The 21275-nt window shown below is 39.0% G+C and overlaps 1 protein-coding gene across 2 annotated transcripts; it reads left to right on the top strand.

Annotated features, from left to right (window-relative positions):
* Position 1: 1 nt before the first annotated feature.
* WDR75 (WD repeat domain 75) lies at positions 2 to 19062 on the top strand. Of its 2 annotated transcripts, none has more exons than XM_075093956.1 (21): positions 2 to 97; positions 333 to 462; positions 1376 to 1441; positions 2109 to 2202; positions 2925 to 3049; positions 3374 to 3444; positions 4003 to 4119; positions 4706 to 4794; positions 5617 to 5775; positions 6116 to 6175; positions 6265 to 6380; positions 6866 to 7038; positions 7482 to 7645; positions 9839 to 10022; positions 11929 to 12023; positions 12444 to 12539; positions 13134 to 13303; positions 13889 to 13948; positions 15081 to 15224; positions 15305 to 15396; positions 17359 to 19062. In XM_075093956.1, the coding sequence occupies exons 2-21, from the start codon at positions 403 to 405 to the stop codon at positions 17564 to 17566; spliced, it is 2343 nt and encodes a 780-aa protein (XP_074950057.1). In that variant the 5' UTR covers positions 2 to 97; positions 333 to 402; the 3' UTR covers positions 17567 to 19062. The 2 variants fall into 2 exon arrangements, with proteins under 2 accessions (XP_074950057.1, XP_074950058.1); XM_075093957.1 differs by having other exon boundaries at positions 49 to 203.
* The last annotated feature ends 2213 nt before the right edge of the window (positions 19063 to 21275 follow it).

Genomic DNA, 21275 nt, shown 5'->3' with positions numbered 1-21275 from the left:
CACGCCGGCGGCGGGCGGAACCGACGGGGGAAGTCCGAGTACCATAGAGTCCTGAGGGATGGCGGGGAAAGAGTGGCTGCCGGCGCAGGGGTGAAAGGTCGGGGGTTCCGCTTGGGGAACATGGTGGCGCCGGCGACGCTCCGCGTGGTGCGATGCGGCGGCGCCCTCCGCGGCGCCAGGGCCGTTTTCTCCGCCGATTCCAAGCAAGTGGGGCCGGGGCTAGAGTCGGGACCGTCCGCCTGTGGGGCGGGTGTGGGGGCAGCCGCCGGGTAGTGCCGCCGTGGCCCGCTGCCATCCCGCAGGCGGCGTTTGACGGCTTCCCTCCCTTTCAGGTACCTGCTGTGCGCCTCCGGCGACTTCGTGAAGGTGTACAGCGTGGCCACCGAGGAGACGCTGCGGGTGATGGGGGGCCACGCCGGCCTGGTGACGGGCATCCAGCTCAACCCGCACAACCGCATGCAGGTCTGCGGGGCCGGGGGGGGTATGGGGGCGGGGGTGGCGGGGATGCTGCGACTGTGGGGGTGCCGGGGTGCTCCTGCCCTCTCGGCCCAGCCTGGGGGCCTCTGCTGGGGCTGTCCCTGCTGTTTGGGGGCTGGCTGGAATCTGAGAGCGACCTGGAAGCGATTATAGCCTTGTATAGTTAATGTCTCTCCGAAATCTGCCTGGAAGGGTAAACGTTATATCTGTTTTCTAAAAAAAAAAAAAAAAATAAAAATTGTGAAACGTCATGGGAGTTACAACAGCAAAATGGGAATGTCAGCAAAATTTCCTCTTTTTTATTATTAAAGTGGGAAAAGAAGCATGTAAGAAAATCAGCGACATTTAGTGTGGTTGGTGTTTGCCCCTCTCCGCCTACTTGATACAGATGCAGATTTGGCTAAATGCCTGCAGTTGCCCAGTGGCTGTTTGACTACCTGCCTACCCTCAGTCTGTCTTCTCTGTTCATTGCCGCTCCTGCTCTGGCTTTTGGTTTGCTTGGGGTTTTTTTCTGGTGCCTATATATATACAAGAATTATTTGCCAGCATAGGCTGTATCTGCATATTACCGATGCAAAGTATGATGCAAGTGTTGATAGATGTGGGCCTAATGTATATCCGTGCATGCTTTGCTAGTCTCAAGTGACTGAACAGAAATACCTCTTGTTTCTTTCATGCTTCATGGAAACGTATATTCCAAACCAGAATAATAGTGTTGTCTTTCTATTGCACTTTGTTTGAAGGTAGCACAGAGCTGGTCTGTGTCCTGTACTATTGGTGGTTCAGCCATTTGGAATCGCAGTTCCATCGATCAATCCTTCAACTTCTAAGCTGTGATTTCATGATAAAGCTGGCTTTGACATATTACTTTAATTTATGTGTATTTTTTTTTCCTCAGCTATATTCTTCCTCTCTTGATGGCAGCATTAAGCTGTGGGACTTCATGGATGGGATTCCCATTAAAGTATGTTGAGTTATTCCTGTTGAGCATGTGTCAAAATTATTCTTGACCTATTGGTAGTAGAACAAGGATTTCAGCAGCTGTTACTACAAATGGTCACAAATCAGCCTGGGACGTGTTGTTCTGCCTTTAACACAGCCTGAAAGCCATCGGTTTATGGCAGCAATAGAATGCGGTAGAGAATGTGAAATTAATGGTGACACAGAATCATTTGGGGAAAAAGATGGGACATGGGCTGACACTTTGCTGCAGTTCAGAGTCGAGTGTAACCCTTAGGGAGTGTGGTGCAGTTTGTGATGTGTCAACAGGAATTTATATGATGGCTCGAAAATGTGGGCAGCTACTAACTGTCCTGTTGCTCCTATTTTCTGCTACCTAGAGGCGCATTCCTATAGGTGGGCCTTCTGCTTTGTGTTAGGGGTAAGGTACCTTCAGGTTTTTCAGTAAATCTCATGTCTCATATATTATTAGTACTGTTTTAATGTTTGTATTAGTCCTTGATAGAATAAAGGTCTTTTTATTTGTCTTAGAATTGAGCATTTTAATTAATACATCCAGGTTTCTTTAAAGCACATGTGTTTCCTTACTGGAAAAACTTAGTATTATTCACTCTTGAAAACCATACACACAAGTCTAAGAGCTGCTGATCTCCTTCTGTTTTTATCTTCAGACTTTCACTGTAGGATCCAAACTTCTGGCACTGTACACACTTGCTAGTTGTGAGGACTCAGTGTTTGTTGTCATTCCCAAGAGTGGTGAAAGAGGTACAGTATGATTGCCATCATCCTTGTCATCTAAGTCATTCTGTGTCTAAGCTGCTGTCATGTCAGCAAATGGTATGCTGCAAAAATGTGCTTTACTGTATTAATTTTGAAAATATTTCTTAAATCCTATGACAGATATCTGCAGTCCTGCATTTTGTACCTTTTTTCTGTTTTTATTTTATGACATTTCTCTAGAAGAGTGCTTGTCTTCTTTTTTGAAGGATATACTGCATGTATCTGATGTTGTAGATGAATTAATCTGTAAGCAGTGCTTACCATAATATAGGGTACGCTACAGTACTTGAGACTACTCTTCTACCTTAAGCAGTATTAACATAAATAGACTTTATTTAACAGCATGCCTAGATATTTTTTCCTAGAATTTTGTCTGAAATAAATATAAATATAGCTTGACCTTACACCTACTATATTGCCACGGATGTCACCTCAGAGCAAGAGAAAATCTGCAACTTTGCTTGGTTTCTGCTTACAGTTGTAGCGGTATCCACTATCTAGTCCTCAATCTTCAATACAATTGTTTCAATCAAAATACCTGTAACAATTAGTTTTTGAAAGGCATTACAAACTTTTTCAAACTTATAAAAATATTGGAAGGCACTAACATGTTAGTTTCAGTGTAGAATGGGTGTAAATCCCTTTGCTAAGGGGGTATATAAACTTGCTTATAAAAGCCTTTGGATAACAGATTTTCCTTTGGTCAGATACGTTCCAGCTGGTCTCAGTTAAGCTGACAAAAGCAGCAGGCCAAGATCTGGAAGCCAAGGAACTGTCGGTTGTTTTGGATGGTGTGGATGCGTCACCAAAGTGTATTGCGTTTGGAAGAGAAGTATATTCACATTTTGGGTTTTTTTCTTCCGTTGGGTGTTGGTTGGTTGGGTTTTCCCCCCCCCCCTCAGATGAACTGTATGCTGTTTATGCTTTTATACAAGCACAGCGGCACTGAAACAAAACTGAAATTAAATGAATCTGTGTAAACCTATGCTTTCTTTTATTAAAAAAAACCCACCACCTATAATAGGAGAATATTTATTTAACATCAGCTTATATGTTGTCTCCAATTTTAGGTACTTTGTGGTCAAACGTTATTTTTTTTCCTTTCATGTGTAAGAACATAATCTGTACGTCCTAAGTTGTTGTTTTACTATACCAGGGTGAATATGTGGCATCAGTGAAGGAGGTCAATCTCCAAGTTTATTTTTTTAAACAGAAACAGTTGAACAGGTAAGAATGAAAATTTCACTTATTGATTCAGTCTGATACATCATAAATGTTAGTTAATTGGTGATGAGTGCACACCCTATTTTATATTTGTCAGCATCCATTTGGTTTTATGCTGGAGGGATGTAGTCAGTATATAAGAAGCTGCCCACAGAGGCAGCCAGTGAGGAGCTCCAGTAGCAGTGGTAGCCTGTCTTTTCAGCTCAGGCATGTATTTTCTTCAGGTAAATGCTTAGGCTGATGCTGGACTGAAACAAGTGACATAGTTTGGTCGAGGCCAAAACAGAGGCTGGAGGAGGAATGGAAGGTGGTAGAAGAGAGAGAGAAAGGAGGAAAAATCTTTCAGCTTGACTGAAGGCAAAGAACTAATGAAATAAAAGAGAAAAATATGTCTGTCACTGTTTTTTTGGAGGGTTCATGTAACTGTAACAACTTGGAGATATTTAATTCTGCTAGTCAGAATTTTTATGTGCATTACCTGATCCTTCTGAAGCTTTGTTTAAACAAAAGAAAAAGAAAACCCAATTAATGTAATTAAAGTTACTTTCTTAACTCTTGAAGGTTTTCTGTAAGTGCAATGAAGACAAAAAGTGGAAACAATCACTTCACCTGCGTAGCGTGCCATCCTGTGGAGGATTGTATTGCAACTGGCCATGCTGATGGAAAGATTCGCCTCTGGTATGCACATTTTGATTCAGCTGTACCCCATAAACTGACGTGACCGTAGGAATTAAGTGGAACCTGAGCAAAACAGTCTAATACGTCCTTAGCGTTGCCATTTTCAGAAGCCATGATGAACAAAGAATGGCAAGCCCTGTGAACCTGCAGCACTGACACTGCCTTCAGGGTACAGCTTCAGTTTAATGTAAAATGGGGGAATACTCCTGTTAAGTTATGCTCCATGAGTCTAAACTGTATTTGAAAAAGGTAATGCAGGAGCAGCTGACGTAACTCTTTGTGGGCAAGTAGAGTACTAGGGAGAGCATGCTACTGGAATCGTGTGGTTAAGAACAATACGCTTGCCAAGTTGCTCTGTAGCACTGAGTTGCTCAGTATGTGTCTAAGATGCACGTGTGCACCAGGAAGGTGCCCAAAACTGGCTAGCACAGTTCCTCCCTGCCCTTCGCATCACTTAAGCATAAAAGAAACTGTAGTCTAGAAGTTAGAGGAAAGGGTGGTATACTTGATTCAATTCAGTATTTCCTTTCATTCCCTCTGTTACTGATGATGTGCTTAAAGAACTGTTCTATTCCTCCCCACGTAGGCGGAATTTCTACCACAAGAAAGAGTACACATTTTCCACACTGCACTGGCATCATGATACCGTCATGGATCTAGCTTTTTCTACGGAGGGTGAGTAAAAAAACAAAAACAAAAAAAAGCCCACAAAAAACAACCCCATAAGCGCTTTCAAAGTCAAAGACTTGCTGCGGGGAGGGAAAAATAAATAGAAGTTTGAGTTTGTCCGCTTACTAACAAATTAATTTCTAGAATTTTAAATATGTCCAGGAAGGATCTGAAATAAAAATGGAAGCAGTTGAGGTTTTTTATATGTTTTGGTTGGCATTCGTAATGTCAAATATCTACCTTCTGTGGTAGAATGTAAAATCTAAACCCTCCTCTTACCTCTTTTCCCCCACCTCCGCTCTCTCCCTATTTTTCATCAGTAATAGTGATGAGTTCTTGCCAGAGTCTTACTTGCATCCTCATAAACCCAGCCAGTCTAGTCCGAGCTGAAACATAGTGGCAGAAATACAGTTAACTTCGATTTGAATTGCATGATCCGAACTATTCTCCTTAGGATATTTCTTACTGCAAAGTACTTCTGATAGAGTGTAGCTGAATTGTTCTCTTTCTAACACAAATACTCAGCTGATTCAGAAAGTAATGGGATCTACTATTCCCAAAGCATTGTTTAAATTTTACTGTAGGCACAAATTCTTGTTACTTAATTGCAGTTTCTCTAGCAATTTAACATGGGATAGTGAGAAATATATATGCGTATTGTCCAGGCTAGATATGAGGAATAATTGCTTTGAATGTGAGGGTTTTAAGAAAGGTTTCCCAGAAATCTATGTTTGCCTGTCATTGTAAACATGTATGCTGATGATTTTTTTTTTTTTTTTTTTTTTTTTTTAACCAAAACCTATAACTGCACTTTTATTACTGGAAAAGGAACCAAATTGCTGAGTGGTGGAGTTGAATCTGTTCTAGTTCTGTGGCACAATGAATCAGACTGTCGGAAGGATTTTCTTCCTCGTTTGGGATCTGCTATTGAGTACATCTCCATGTCATCTGATGGCGCACTCTGTTGCACCTTGCATACAGACAACAGTAAGCCAAAACATATTTTAAGTGTCGCTTAATGCAAAATGGAATGCAAATCTGTATGAGCTTTACTTTTGTTAATTTCAGATTAATTAGATACTACATAAAAGTTCAATATTGATCTGAAAGAACAGATCCTTGAAGTGATCTTTTGCTCTTTCATCAGTTCTGTGAATTTGCCTGATGGCTGCTGTAAATTGGCTTTCCACCTTGATGTAGGGGTGTCATAAACTGAGAAAAGATACGCATATAGGATTAAACACAGTTGGTTAAGGTCCCTTCCTGATGGTGAGATGTGGTTACGTTGCAGAAGCCTTTTGTAAGATTTTATCTTTCTTCCTTTCAGGAATTACAATAATCAACAGCAACCTAAGATTTTGCAAAAGTATTCAAGGGCTAATCAAATGTAAGTACAATAAAATTTATCTTCCACTTAGAGGGCAGAATGTGTCACTTCCCATCTTGGGTCGTTTGTCATCTTATTTTTGTTTCCAGGTACAAATGTCAAGACTGGTCTAGTGGTTGATCCTAGGACTAAAGCTTTGGTCCTCAACGGAGAGCCAGGCCACTTGCAGTTCTATTGTCTCCAAAGCGACCAACAGCTGTTCAGTGTAAGTTGGATGGGCTTGTGCTAAAACTTTTAACTTATTCAGTCCAGTAAGTTATGCATCCAAATGTATTTGAAGACTTAATATGGCAAACACGAAAAAAGCCAGCAGCTATATGGTGAGACTGGATTCTAAGCAGAGACGTTTTCAGCTTTGTCGCAAACTTCTTTGACTTGTTAAGCATAGCTAAATGTTCACAGTTGAGTGGGTACTTCAAAACAGTGTGCTGTTCCTGGTAAGTGTCAAAAATTTCCAGGTAAAATCCCTCTCAAATATCTTTCTTTTTTTTTTCCCCTTCTCTTCTTTCCTACACTTAGCATTACTGTGGAATGTACATGCCCTAATTATTTCCCCACCTTTTTTTTCTGTGCCACAGCCTGGTCAGTTCTAATCAGTGCTTTCAGAACATCCTTTCTCCATAGTTTTATGAATGATATCTCTAAATATACACTTGAATTTTGAAACGTAGTTTTGGTCTTGTTTTGCAGTTGGATATTGTGCAACGACAGTACATTCATCAGGCAGGTTTAAACCAAGCTGACTTGGTAAAAGTGGCGTTTAGTGCACAAGGCAAGTGGTTAGCAACAGTAGAAGAGAGAGAAGAAGTAACTGACCCTGAGTTACAGTTGAAGCTGTGGTTCTATGATGAAGAAACACAAAGGTAATGATAATAGAGCTGGCCTTCTAGGTGTCAAAACCTAAAGTATCACACAGAGGCTTTGTCTTGCAAAGGTAGAATTTTTCCAGATCAACTAATAAAAGTCTAGGAAAGACCGAAGGAATTTACCATGCATGCTACACGCATCTGAAACGACACACAGAGTTGAAGTAAATACAGATTGGAAATAATTGCTCTGTATCTAATTTATTTACATTAATCAGGCAGGCTATTATAACCCATGGGATTACAATATTTGTGTGATACTTGGTTAGTGTGGAAGTGATCAGGGAAATCTGGTCTGCAAATGCGATACCATTTAGCTATATATTTAGACAGAAGTTGATTCCTCTTCTCCTTGCCCCTTCCAGAATCATCTTAGACTGAAATCTTCCACAAGTTCAAAATGACATAAAATGGCAAGCTTCTGTTTTCTTTTTCTATAGCTTTAAGCTGAATACTAGAATAAATATGCCCCATGATGACCACATAACAGACATATGCTTTCGTGACATGGATGAACCAGAAGATGACTCTCTGATATTGGTAACAGCTGGCAGAGATTGTGTGTTTAAAGTCTGGGTGATGGTAGAAGACACTGATCCAGAGGGTAAGTACGGTCAAAATGTAACTTACTTGCTACTTTGTAACATGCTATAAAAATTCTGACCCTAACTTCATCCTTGCAGAACTAGGCCTCGAGTCCCATGCATTTATCTCTTTCTGCTGTTGCATGGAGTCTTGTGTCCTCCTGAGCATCCTCTGCGATGGAGTTCTCTCATAGTTTTGCAATATTATGGATTGGTATGAAATAGCAGAGACCTTGCTGAGCCTGTTGCAGAAGGGAATGGCAGCCTGCGTTGATTTATTTAAAGGATTGTTTGTGGTAATGATTTTTCCATGTTGGGAAAATGGATTTTTGTCATTCCTCTGGGTAGTTTTTGTGTTTGAGATTTCTGCTCAAGGGAGCAGGATGCAGAAATGTGTTATTCTGTTTTAGTTAACTTAGTGTAAAATAATAGCACTTTGCCATTCTGCAGTTCCACCACTTCAGAGTTCGGTGGTTTTTTTTTAACATCTTTCCTTCCCATTAGATATTTGTCCCAGAATGGATATTTAGGGTCCATTTCAAGATACTTCAGTATCTTCTACTTGGAAGTATCTTCCAAGATACTTGAGTAACCAAATTTCACCTCTCAAAATGCATGCTGATGTTCACCTGTTTCAGACAGAACATCTGAGGGACGTGTATTACCCTGTATGCCTTTGGATGTGAAATACTAAAGATTTCCCACATCTTAATTTCCTTTTACCTAACTGTTATTACGGTGCCAGGCACACTTAAGTGAGCTGGAACCTTGCTGCCACATGGGTGTCTTATCTTTTCCTGTTCCCAAATAGGTGTGGTAGTGGTCTTGCTGAACTGCTTTCAGTTTATTTATGTTTGCATTTTTCGTAAGCAAGTGAGAACATGTTCAGAAGTACTTGTCAACTACTAAGGTTTCCATCTGGCAAACTTATTTTGCCAAATTGGCTTTCCAAGCTGTTTGCCCCTCAGCAGGGGCTGCTCGTGAGAAGAAAAACAAAAGCTCACATTCTTTTACTAGGAGTTATGCATGTACTTGCTTGATAGCAACTCTCTCAATGGTATCTGAAAGAGGTTTTTTCTTCTTTTTCTTTTCTGATTGTAAGACTTAATGGGGTCTGTTTGCTTCAATAAGATAGGTTTGTATCTGCTGACTGACCTCATCGGGGTGTTTCTCTGTGTGTGTGTGTGTGTGTGTGTGTGTGTGTGTGTGTGTGTTTTTTAAGTAACTATACAGAGTTCTGTTTCATGGCATGTGTAAAAGTACAAATCAGTGCTGACTTCTGTAGTGTGTTTGCCCAGGGGAGGCAAGGTAGGGATGCTCAGGTAGAGAGACTCAATATGCTGCAGGCTTCTTTTAAGCAAATATTAATAAACTAATTACTTCATATGTAGAATACACCCGCCATGTTTTTATTTGCAGCAGATCTCTAACTGTGCCTCTAGGTGGTGCCATGCAGTTTAAAGTAGTGAACTGTTTCTGGCTTTTTTTTTTTTACAGGCAGTTCTTTTAATCATCAACTCGTAGCCATTATATAAAGCATATCTTAGCATAGGGTGAACAACTTATTTTCCTTTCTTGCCTCATCCTACTCAAATGTTTCAAAAGCATGCTGTATGAATGTGCTTATACTGGGAAATGTATGTTATGTGGTAAGTACGTTCCTTTGCTTCTGTTCATTTTATGGCAGTTATCAACAATGGGAAAGGTATCCCAACTGAGTGCACTGGCAGGTTAACCGAGAGAAGAAAGCATGCTGGTGGGTCACTTCGTGATCCTCAAACTTGATGTACATGAACCATGAGTTTTGTTGGACTCAAATGCAACCTGTGTTTAAATTTTTAGTAATGCTCACATTCTTGCTACAGTTTTAAAAGAACAGTGTGTTTCAGAACACTAGATGTTGAATCTACTTAAGTACCTTTTTTCTTTTATCTAACATCTGCCTATCTGAATGCACAGTTAATGTAGCTGGCAAAGTAAACATGAATATTGTACCATGTCAGTCTCATGTTCAGATGCAAAACTGAGGACACATGGAAAACCTACTAGTTGTTTCTTGTACTAGAACAGGACAGATTCTCTGTACCGCTTAAAAATGTAAGCCTTCTGAAACAAAACTATCTTGCTCTTGAGCCTGTTTTGCAGCCCTAATACTTGAATTCTTCTTTTGTTATGTATAGACTTGCGTTAACTAGCTTGTTTATTCACTGCAGCACAGCAAAGTGTGAGCTGGAGCTGTGACTTTGTAGGCAGCTACCACAACTACCAAGCTACCAACTGCTGTTTCTCGGAAGATGGCTCTTTGCTTGCTGTTAGCTTTGAAGAAACTGTCACAGTATGGGATTCAGTTACTTGGGATCTTAAGTGTACATTTTGCCATCCACCTGGAAAAATAAGGTATGTTTTTCATCTGGCTTTTTATGTCTTGAACTCTTGGAACAGAAAGAATTAATTCATAGTAGTCCAAGACCTTGTATATTTTCATATAAACATTGAATTTGACAGTCCTAAGTTCACATATAGAAAAGACTAAAATGGCTTTTAGGTGGCTGGTCGCTGACTGTTAAAAATAATAAAATCAGACTTTGCAGTTTCATCTTCTTCCTTGCTTGTGACTCCTGTACCTCCCATACTTAAAATATGTCTTACTAGGCACACAGTGTTAATAGCTCATCTCTTTTTTCCTCATTAATCTAGGGACTAATCAAAGTACTGAAGAAGTATCAATATAAGACGTTTGTGATTTATGCATGTACACATGCATACAAATAAAAATTATATCAACCACAAAGCCATATTGACCTTATCTGCATTATCAAAGATATGTCTTGATCCTTGCTAACCTCTGTTGGAAAATCCATATTTGCCTAGCAGACTATCCCAGCATGCTTCATTGTGTGCTGTCACAATAAAAGACATCCTGAAGGCCTAGATACCATTCTGTTGTGTAAAGATAATGAGGACTGGCATAGATCGATGGTAGAGATAAAAGACAAAGAGTCAAAGAATAGGACAGCCTTAATATTGAGCTTCCTGGACTGTGCAAATATACAGCAGTTTCTGATCTAGGTAAAGTATCATTTTTCTCATTATAGTCTTGGAAAAATAGAGCAATGGGTGACCTCACTGGTTCATGTACTCAATCTCTGTGGCAGATCTCTGTAACTATTTAAATAGTTAGAAATTTAAACAATTTCTGAAGCAGGAAGATACTACAAACCGACTGTAGCATTCTCTTTCAGTGCTAAGGTTTTTCTAACTGCTTCTCAAACTTGCTTCTCAAAGTCATTACTGCGGAAATGTTAGAGGTGCTTCATATACCCACTTCCAGGAAACACCTAAAATGGAAAGCAAAATGTTGTGTGGTCACTATGTTTTAAAGACTCTGAGGCAAAGAATCATAGAGAGATTCAGAGATTTCTCGCTTCCATGTTTTTGTGGGTATGCTTGTAAGCTCTTCTTTTGTGTAATCCAGTCTGTTTTATTTATACTGGTCCTGTAAGATTAGAGATAGAGAAACATGATTCTAAAACTGGTCTGCAAGGAAAATTGTGGGAGGCATGTCAGCCACATCTTTACTGTATCTGTAGAGAAGACCTCTTTTGACAGCTTGGCACAGTGGCAACCTTTTCCCAGGCAGCTGCTCTTTTTGTAGCCCTTACTGGATGCTATACTGAAGGAAATAAATTACTCTAGGACTATATTAAGCAGCTGTATTAATTGCATAACTTCAAAGAGCTATGTTTTATATAGAAATTTGGTCCCTTATTAGCTTTTTGGAAAACGTTCTATAGCATTAGAAATCAAAAAGCTGCTCTGCTATTCTCAAACAAGAGAGTGAGAAATTAAAGTAAGTGAAAATAAATCACATGCTTCCTTCAACTGGAGCAGCCCGTAAGAATTTTTTTTTTTTAACTGCTCCTTGATTTTAAATGCTTAGAGTAATAGTAGGAGTTCTTTAAATACAGCATTTATTTTCCAGTCCCAATGTGAACACTTACTAGTATTTATGGGTTTGTAACTTATTTAAGAGCTTAAAATCACTCCTTGAAATCAGAATGTGGTAGGAACGAGTAATCCTTATAGATTTACGCATACTTTTAAATCTCCCAGACCTATCTCATGGTTGTGTGTGAAGTTTCATGCCACTAGGGGTGAAAGCAAAAAGCAAGCTTCTCCTGATTTAAATACCAGAATTAAATCTTAACTGAATGTTTTTGTGACTTGTGAATCATTACTACCTAGAGGAAACAAAGACCAAATCTGAAGGTCATTAACTTGTTTTGACTTTTTACTTCTGTAGGAACATCTGCTTTGGGAGACTAACATGTTCCAAGTACCTTATTGGTGCCACTGATCATGGCTTTCTGTGTTGCTGGAACCTGCTCAGTTGTGCATGTAAGATCAGCTTAAATGTAGGCTCGCGTGGTAACATTTAACGCTTGCATTTATTATGAAACTTTAAAATAATCCTAGTTTGATTCCAAATTGATTCACTACAAAATGTCCTGTGGAAATGTAATGATTTTCAGACTTCAGTAAAGATAGTATCCTGTCTGGCATACATGTGCTTTATGTGCATAGTAAATTCTGTTAGATGATCAATAACAGAATAACAGCTGGTATTTTCTGCATTTGTAGTAGTAGTTGATAATATTTATGTATTTTTATTCATCTGGGCATAAGTGAAGTTGCACACCTCTTCCAGAGGGTAAAGCCCTGTGTGTCATTCCCATTTGACCTTTTGTTTGGCAAAGTAGTGGGACAGAACTGAATGCCTTCTTTTCATGTCTGGCTGTTGCTGTGTTTGCTTTTCAGTGGAATGGAGTGCCCACCTCAATGTTTTAGTTTTGCAACCTGATCCTCTTTCAGAACATATTGCTGCTGTCTCATGGCTCTCAAAAGAGTCCAGCTGTAAGTACAAAGGCTTCTTTGACAAGTAGTAGTCAGTGGAATTTAAAACTGAAAGCAGAATTTCTAGAAGAGGTTTTCATAGAATTCAGTCCCATGAAAGCCATAAGGCAGCCCTGAGTCTGTGTTTGTACCTGAGCAACATCTGACAGCAGCAGTCAAGTAAAGCATGTTGGTTCCCCATCTTTTCTTCCAACAGTTAGTTTGTGGTACAGGATATAGACATAGCACAGGATTAACCATGTTCTCTGGGTGAGGGTGAGGGTCTTGAATGCTCTTGACCCTCTTCTGTGAATGCAAAACTGTGATTGAACTGTACAGCTATGTTTTAGAGATTTGACCATAAATTATGATTACTCTTCCTAGAGCTACTGTTGACCAGAAAAGTTAATTTCCAGATGTGTTCTCTGCAGTAGAGTACTGTGAAAGGTACCTTCTGTTATGCAGTAAGGTTATCCAATAATAATTCCTGCAAACTAGTGCTTAAAGGCAATCCTGTCCAGCCTTTACTGGCTGTGATTCACAGGGCTGCTTTGACAGCTATCCAGGAAGGTAAGAATTTCATGATATAAAGAGATGATGTTCTTGGTTTTGCAGTGTTTGTGTTTAAACCAGATGAGCCACGGCCAGTCTATATCCAGAGAAACCTCTGTAAAGAAAAGATCCAGCTTGCTGCCTTTGTTCCAAGAGACGAACCTGAAATGATTGGCTCAGAAAAATACCTTTGGCTAAGAAGATCCCAACTATTTTTTCTTACGGATACACAAGTAAGAAACAGTGATTGGCAGGTGGTTCCTGGGGGGGAAAGTATTTTCCTGAATGTGGACTGATAAATATTTGGAGTTCTGCTGTTGAGTGTAAGAGGGTTGTTTTTGTGATTTCAAGGCAGCATAAACCATGCTTTTTCTTTATTAGAAGCTTTGAACTGCCAAAACGGCTTTAGTTCAAAACTGATTATTTGCTGGTTTTCTACTGCTGATAGTTTCTGCTGCCTCGTTCATGCAATAAACTAGATAATTTGAGAACATTGCCTGTGCTGTTTAACTGAAACAACCACCTAGAAGCTGTATCATTGCTGATTATCCAAATGTGTCATACGATATCCAGTTTTCTGTGTAATACGTGGGTGGGTGGTTTTTTGTTTGTTTTCCCAAAAAGTCTATGCGGAGACTCTAGGTCCATTCTTTCTTTCTTTCAATTTTCTTTATAAAATAGAGGAAGAGATGTGTTTGCCTCTTCCACTTGACTGGCAGAAGGTTTTGGGCCAGTTGGAAGCTTCTGTAGGCAAGGTATGGAAATACAGAAAGCAAATTTCACATACTATAACTCTACTACATCATTCTGTATTTTAGGAGCTAATGACGCTTAGCACAAAGTCTCTAGAAGAAAGGCTTACACCATCAAGCAAACAGGTAACTCTTATGGAAGTTCTGGCAGAGATGTACAGAGCAGTTAAAACTTCTGTTGGTGTTCAGTGTGTCAGATTCAAATTCCCTTCTGTCATGAAAACGCCCACCAGATCCTTAGATGGATTCATAGGCACTTAGCTGAAGGGGCAGTGATCTCTATTTGCTTTGCCCTTTTTTTTTTTTTGACAGAATTTCTCTTTGTAAAAACCTTTTAAAAAAGAAGTATTAGTAAGCTAATCCCTCCTTTTCTCATTTGCCCTGAACAAAAAGAATATGATACTTTGCTTGATATGTGTGACCTGAATCGTTTTAGGAAAAAAACACTTGATGTTTGAATAAGCTTTTTCCTTATCTTGGTTTCTTTAACACTTGAAACCTTGAGTGTGTGGCCTGAACTGTGCTTTCTGGTGAGGATGAACAGTTGTCAGTCAATTGTGACTTATCATTGAGAACGAATTTCATAATTACATTCCAGTATGTACTCCTGTGGAGTAGTAGTCTGGGAAATTCAGTCTCTTAAATATATGTTGAAAAAGCGATTCATACCCACTGAACAGAGTAAAACAGTAGTACTTGCTTGATTTGGTTGGTTAGATAAAATAGATCAAAATAGTAGTTAATATCTTTGTAATACAAAATCTAATGGGAATGTGGTTACAAGCAGTTTCTTTGGAGGGTGGGGGAATAATTCCATACTCAAGATAAAGGTATGATGGTCTAGGAAAATGCCAGAAGGGAAGTTGCCGTGTTTTGCTTCCAGTTACATGATTACATCATGCAGCTGATGATGCTGGGGTATAAATGATCTTTTAGTCATAAATGGAATCTGAAAGCCGTACTCAAGTTTTTCTGGCACACGCACCAACTTCCGTATTTGGAAGTTAATTGGTACATCAACAAATTAAAATCTGGTGTCCTTGAATCCAGATCCTGGAGAGTTTTATTACCTCTGTGTAGGACTCTCTCAGGATGCCCGGCAGAGAATGAGTACAAAGAGCCATATGGCTCAGTTGCATTAAATTTGAGTGTAGAGTTTTGCCACCTAGGTTGATTCTGAATTTTGGTAACTCAAAATGAGATAGAACTTAAGGTTTGTGGCACTAAAATTCTACTTAAAACTTTGATCTTTTTCAAGCTGGCAGTAGAAGAAAGTCTTCCTGTGACCCCATTTAGCTTGCTCTTGGGAAAGCACAGACATCAGCAATCACAAGAGGATACAGACCTTGGAAGACTAGTTGTTCGTAATAAGCATGGGCGAGACTCGCCTGCTGTCAAAGAGGTAGGAGTCATTACTGTAAGTGTACAAACAAAATCATGACAAACAAAAGCTTTCATAAAGCTTCTGTTTTATCTTTTCAGCTTTTGCACACTCCGGCACATGTTCTGCCATCTGCTTCCTTTCTCTGTCCTATATTTATTAATTCATTGCTCATCTCCAAAGAGAACAAAAGGTAAGAAAAATTTAAGAACTGTCCTTAGTTATTGAAGTTCTTTTTTTTAATTATGTACATCTTTGTTTAAAGGGTAAAAGCAGTTTTCCAGCACTCCACTTTTCTGTTGACATAAGTTTCAAAACAAGTCAGTTTTGGGGAGATATGTGAACTGGCTTTTTAGTCTATTGACTCTTTGGTTGCTGGTTTTTTTTGCTGCTGTTCAGCATAATGTGCTTGTAGGCAAAATGTTGCCTTTGGTACTCAAATGTTCTTTAAGAATTTACCTTAATTCCAGGGATTTAATGTTTTTAGTGGTATTTTTGGATAAATGTCAGAGTCTCAACTTGATTTGATATTATGATGACTTCCTGCATAATTCTTGGTTTAGGTTTCTAGATACACCAAGAAGTTAGTCCTTAGGTTTAAGCTTAACAGTTTGTTTAGAACTCAAATTTCATTCCCAATTAAGCTACACAATACGAGTGTATACTGTGAAGACGGTTAGCTAAGCTTGTCTTACAACGCATTAATCCCAGTTTAATGGAGTAGCTTGACAGGTACTTAAAATATATTGTAGCTTGCTCCTCTGAGATCGATGTTTGCTTCTACAAAATGAATGCAGGCACAGGGGTTATGACTGTAGTCTGGTACTAGGAATAATCTTGTCACTTACAGTGAAGCCATTTAAATGCATTTTTTGTTCGACTTATTCTTTAATGTGTTATATGAAACTCTGCCAAGCCAGAGATGAAAATGTGTCATGGGTATTAGCTGCCATTCTCAATTTGCAAAGACCAGTGTGACAATGGTTTACGCTACCAGGGTTTACCCAGGAAAAAACCCACCAGTTGGAGTAGTTTTTGCACATGCGTTGTATTCTGCCGCAACAGCAGTTCTGCTACGTTGTGTGGACCAGTATTGCGGGCTTTCTTACTGGATGACACAAGTAAGAGTCTTTTTGCCACATCAGCAAAACACTGGGAAAACCTAATACAAGGAATATATAGAAACTTACATGTAGTTTTAGTACTGGAGAAGTATGCTGGGAGTTCAGTGGCCTGTGTAAATATTTGCACATGTAGAACTTGTACTTTGACACTAGTAGTTAGTATGACTGTGGCTTTAAAGTTGCATATAAGGGCTGTAGGACTGGGCTCTTGAACAACAAGAATATATCAATGTATAGATTAATTTTTTTTTATTTTCCTTAGCACTATAATGTTAAAGTATTATTAAAAATGTTTCACCATTTACATTTTATGAGTGACTGTATTTGAACAGATGATTTTTAGGAGACCAGTACTGCTCTGCCATGCAGGTCATTCCTAATGAGATCCAAAATACTTATACAACAATAAATATTAATAAAAATATTAATAGTATTAATTGCCACATTGCAAATGGTAACTGTTCTATACAATTCTTTGGAATTATTCTTTCTACTTCAGCACAAGTTTAACTCTCGATCAGAAGGGAGCAGCCACTTTAAAAACCTCCCTACATTTAAAAAAAAAAAACCAAGCCACAAAACACCTTTTTTTCTTTTCTAGTAGCACTCTAGGTATTGTAGCAATTTTTAAGACGAGGTAACCTTTTTCAGATTTGGAAGAGAAGAAGGGCCTTGAATATTGTCTCATCTACCAGTGTATTCAATGTTTCTAATCCTGTAGGAGCATGAGATTGTAACTTTTTACATAGCACTGATCTGCCTGTTCTGACATCATATATTTAGAGAGAGAAAAATATTTTGTTTACATTTAATTAAAACAGAGGACAGCCATTTGAAAAATGACTAGTAGTAGAGATGGCAAGAGAAGTATAGTAGTTGGTAAGTAACCTGCGATTTAAAAAAAAAAAAAATCTAATGTTTAGTTAGTTATTTGCACAATGACTTACTCTTATAGTTTGTGATACTATAGTATGTGAAAGTACCCGTTCATTTCAATAACTGGGTTGTTTTCCATCATTTTCCTCTTTCAGTGCTGAAGAAGTTGCTGATGAAGTAGAAATGGAAAGTGAAAAACCAGAGGATGATTCAGATGAGGAAAGGGAAGTTATGGAAATGGAACAAGATGATACATGTCCTATGGAATTATTAGGAGAGATGACATATAAACTGTCTAAATCCCAGGAAAAAGAACTAAGAAAAATAAGAAAAATGGACTACAGTTGGGTATCAGCTTTCTAAACAGGCATCTTAGGGGTTTTTATACTGTAAACTGAAGCTTTGTGGATTAAACATTCTTCAAAAAAAATCTTTCAAGTCCTTTGGCCATAAATTTTAGCAGCCTCTGTTTCAATAAGGAGAACTGGAGGGAGGGATTAAAGTTTTGAAAAGATGGTTATGTTCCTAGTTTGTTAACTGCTTCTCTGTGACTGTAGAAAACATTTAACCTGTGGTTTTTTTCCCCGTGCAAATGTATTTAAAAGGCTAATAGCAAAACTGAGTTAATTATCTGACTTGTGATCAGTTAAAGTGACAGCTAAGCTGCTGAAAATCTCCCCCACTGAGGCTGGGCTACTGCTGCCAAAGCAACAGCAGCAAACAGCTTCTAGTTAATAAGACTGCTTAGTTCAAGGTCTGGTAGGGGAAATCGGGATAGTTCTTAGTGCTGTATACAGGTGAGTAACAAGTCTCCTTCTCAGAAGTTCCTGTCTAGCTGTTGAGACCGATGACAAATAGTTTAATACACGTGATTCTAGAATATAAATGCCTGCGTATCTGCTGGTGTTCATAGAGTACAGAGATTCTTAGACATAGGGCACCTACATGTATCAGAGCATAATGAAACTTTTCCAAATATCAAGAAAACTGCACCATGTAGAAAGAGATGTGTCTTTTCCTGAGAGCCATCACACATCAGCTAGAGTTTCTATATATCACTTAACTATACAGTATCAGAGTATATAGTTAGTTTAAAGTAGTAAATTTGAAGGTCTAAAAGTAAATACAGTCCCCTGTGGTGTTACAGTATGAAGGCGAGCTGATGGAAACTGCACAGGTCACTAACAGGTCTGAGGAAACAATATTTTGCTAAAAATACTGAGATTGGAAATGCTAAAACCAGGAATGATAGTTCAGTTCTTGTCAGTGAAAACTCCCTACTTTGCTGCTGCCTTGAAAACAAAGTGGAGGACCCTTTCCTCCCTCTCCTTTTTGTAACACCATATATAGAAAGGTAATTAGTGGCAACGTGTGGGGTTTTGTTTGGTTTGCTTGTTTTTTTGGAGGTTGCGTGTTGGTCTGGGGTTTTTATTGGTTTTGGGTTTTTACTTTTTTTGGTGGTATCCTACAAGAGGCAAAATATATCACTTCCATCCCTGTATAGAAAACACTGAAATTCATTCTTAGGCATCAAGGAAAGAAACTCAGAATGATTTTGCTGGAAGGTTTACTTCCCGTGTTTTAACATGAATGTAAGTGTTTGTAGTAAGCAGTGGTGACCTGCGATGTACTGGCAAGTCACCCATTGTTGACATCTGTATTAAGCAGTTCACAGAATGAAAGCCAGAGTTGAATGTTGTAGGACTACCTAGAGTGACCCAGCATTGACCTCACCTGTAAATTTAGCAACTAAGTACTTCGTACGTTGGGGCTGCCATGGTGAGGGTGTGGAGTTGAGAACAGAGTATTCGCTCAGTTGTATTAAGAGGACAAATAATAAACTTCAAAAGCCACTTTTTAATGTGCTAGTAACCAAGTATTGCTCTAATGCATTTCTTACCCTGTGTGGAGGACGTGAGGGCAGAGCTACACCTGCAGCTGCCCATTCTGCTTGCAAGCAGACTGACCCCACGTGAAGTCAGTCAGACCCCCAGCCACAGGGGTCTTAGGCCCCAAGAAGTAAAAAAGCCACCTTTCCTGCAGGCAGGTTCCCTCCCCTTAAAGGACACAGCTGCTGTAAGGGTCAAAAGAAAGCTGGTGCTGCATTGTCCAATGAGTTCCTGCAGTGCTGGGTCAGGAGCAATGATGTAATCTGTCGCTGTCGACCATGGGACGCCGATACGGCTGTTCCTTGAACCTTGACCTCCCTTGTGCGGGACAACATTTTCTTCTATCGTAGATCACTTACGTAGGACTAATACTACTATAAATTTAAGGAAAGTTATTAATATTTTAGGCATTTGGTTTGTTGTTTATAGGCCTTGGTATGACAGAAAACATATTTTAAAAACCTGTAAAGGCTTTTCAAAATTTGTTTGCCTGAAAGTTCGTCTATTATTTATCTCAAAGTTACAGGGAGATAAAGACAACACAAGAACACTGTCATAACTACAGCCAGTTTTCTGCTTTTGTATTTTTCTCCCTTTTTATAAAAGCTGTCTAGATAACCTGGCATACGTAGCTGAAAAGAAAAATCAGGCTTCCCAAATATTATGCAATTTTTATTTCCATCCCTCTTATCTACCTGTCTAGAACTGATACAACCTTTCCAGAACCTTGGACCCAAAGGATTTTTCCCTAAGTGAAAAGTTTCAACAGAACAAATAGGGGAAACAAGTGTTAAGACTGTAACTAACAAGTGACAGGTTTTGAAAACTCAGAGGTTTTGAAAAATAGAAAGTCTAGGAAAAAAATTAGTACACAGGTTTCTCCCTATATCCCCCCAAAACATGCACTATACTAGAAAAGACCCACCGAAAGGTTTGTCTCTTTTTTCTTAAGTAACATCGTATCTCAGCTCTGTGGAAAAACTAGCACAAATTTTATAAAGAGATCTGTACGCACATTGTTTCAAAAACGCTGGCTGCATCAAAGCCTGGTATTGTGTTACTGTGTCAGCAACACTCAAGTGTGACTTTAAAGGTAAGAAGGAAATCTCAGTATTTCTTAGTGCGGGTTTTTTTTTTGAACTTCACATTTCTTGTGAAAATCAAGTGCTTTACTGGAAAATAACAAGGTATGAACAAGAGATAATTTAGATGCAATCCAGCGTCTAAAGATGCAGTTTAGTTTTGTGTTCAGGCACTGGACCAGTGTGTTAGGAATCTTCATCAAGAAAACATTAAGAACTCTATATATGTATATATGACACAACTTCACGTTTTCTAACCTTTGTCTTTACTAAATTTGTTTTGCTTTACACACTGGATAGAATCTACTGGGATAACAAAGCAGGTCCTCACGTTGTACTTTTGTGTGTATGGTTTTTCTACTGAAGCAGGATGTATATTTCTGGTTCAGAATGTGCCTACTAAATGCAGTAAAACTCTTACCAACCTTTTTGAAAGTATCTTCTGAAAGACATTGCAATGACAACCGTGAAGAATGCAGAAGGAGGGCTGTAACTCATCTGTCTATCTCTGCTTTGGAATGCTTTAACACAGTTGTTTTCTGCTGTTCCTCAATATTTATTTTATTTTAACCTTGTGTATCTCAGTGGCCATGAAAGTTCTCCATATTTACTGCAATGCCCTAAGTCAAATCTTAATTTGATCTTTTTTGGCTTCTGGCTTCTTCCTTCTAAAGGCTTCTTTAGAAAGATTTTTTTTTAATTATTATTCTTTATCAAAGGTTTGACATATAAGAACATAGAGAAAGCAATTGAACTTAATGTCAGGACTTCAGTTACATGATAAATACAACAGGTAATAAAACACCTCCACAACATGTAGAGGTCAGCGTTCAATAACTCCAGGATCCCTGATGCATCATCACAGGACAGTGATTTTCATGGAAGCAATCACAGCTTTATCTGGGCTGAGGGACAGGCCATGCAAGGGAAGAATTGGTTATTTCCAAAATTTTCCACTCAGACAAGCAGTCAGGTAAACATGAGGACCTGAAACTTCAGCAGATATGGAAAATATTTTTTAAAAAATAGATAGGCAAGGCCTTTATGAAATGCACCACAGCAGCAGGATTTGACAGAGATGCTGCTTCCCTGTGACACCAC

The sequence above is a fragment of the Phalacrocorax aristotelis genome, chromosome 5 (assembly GCF_949628215.1).
Source record: "Phalacrocorax aristotelis chromosome 5, bGulAri2.1, whole genome shotgun sequence".
Lineage (NCBI taxonomy): Eukaryota > Metazoa > Chordata > Aves > Suliformes > Phalacrocoracidae > Phalacrocorax > Phalacrocorax aristotelis.
The sequence above is the reverse complement of the archived record's forward strand: the minus strand, read 5'-3'. Positions and strand labels throughout refer to the sequence as shown.

Bases quoted from the DNA above. Each gene is read 5' to 3' on its own strand.
- WDR75 (XM_075093957.1), top strand. From the start codon at position 121: ATGGTGGCGCCGGCGACGCTCCGCGTGGTGCGATGCGGCGGCGCCCTC. The intron at 463-1,375 runs GTCTGCGGGGCC...TTTTTTCCTCAG, and splicing joins ACCCGCACAACCGCATGCAG to CTATATTCTTCCTCTCTTGA. The intron at 3,050-3,373 runs GTATATTCACAT...TTACTATACCAG, and splicing joins GTATTGCGTTTGGAAGAGAA to GGTGAATATGTGGCATCAGT.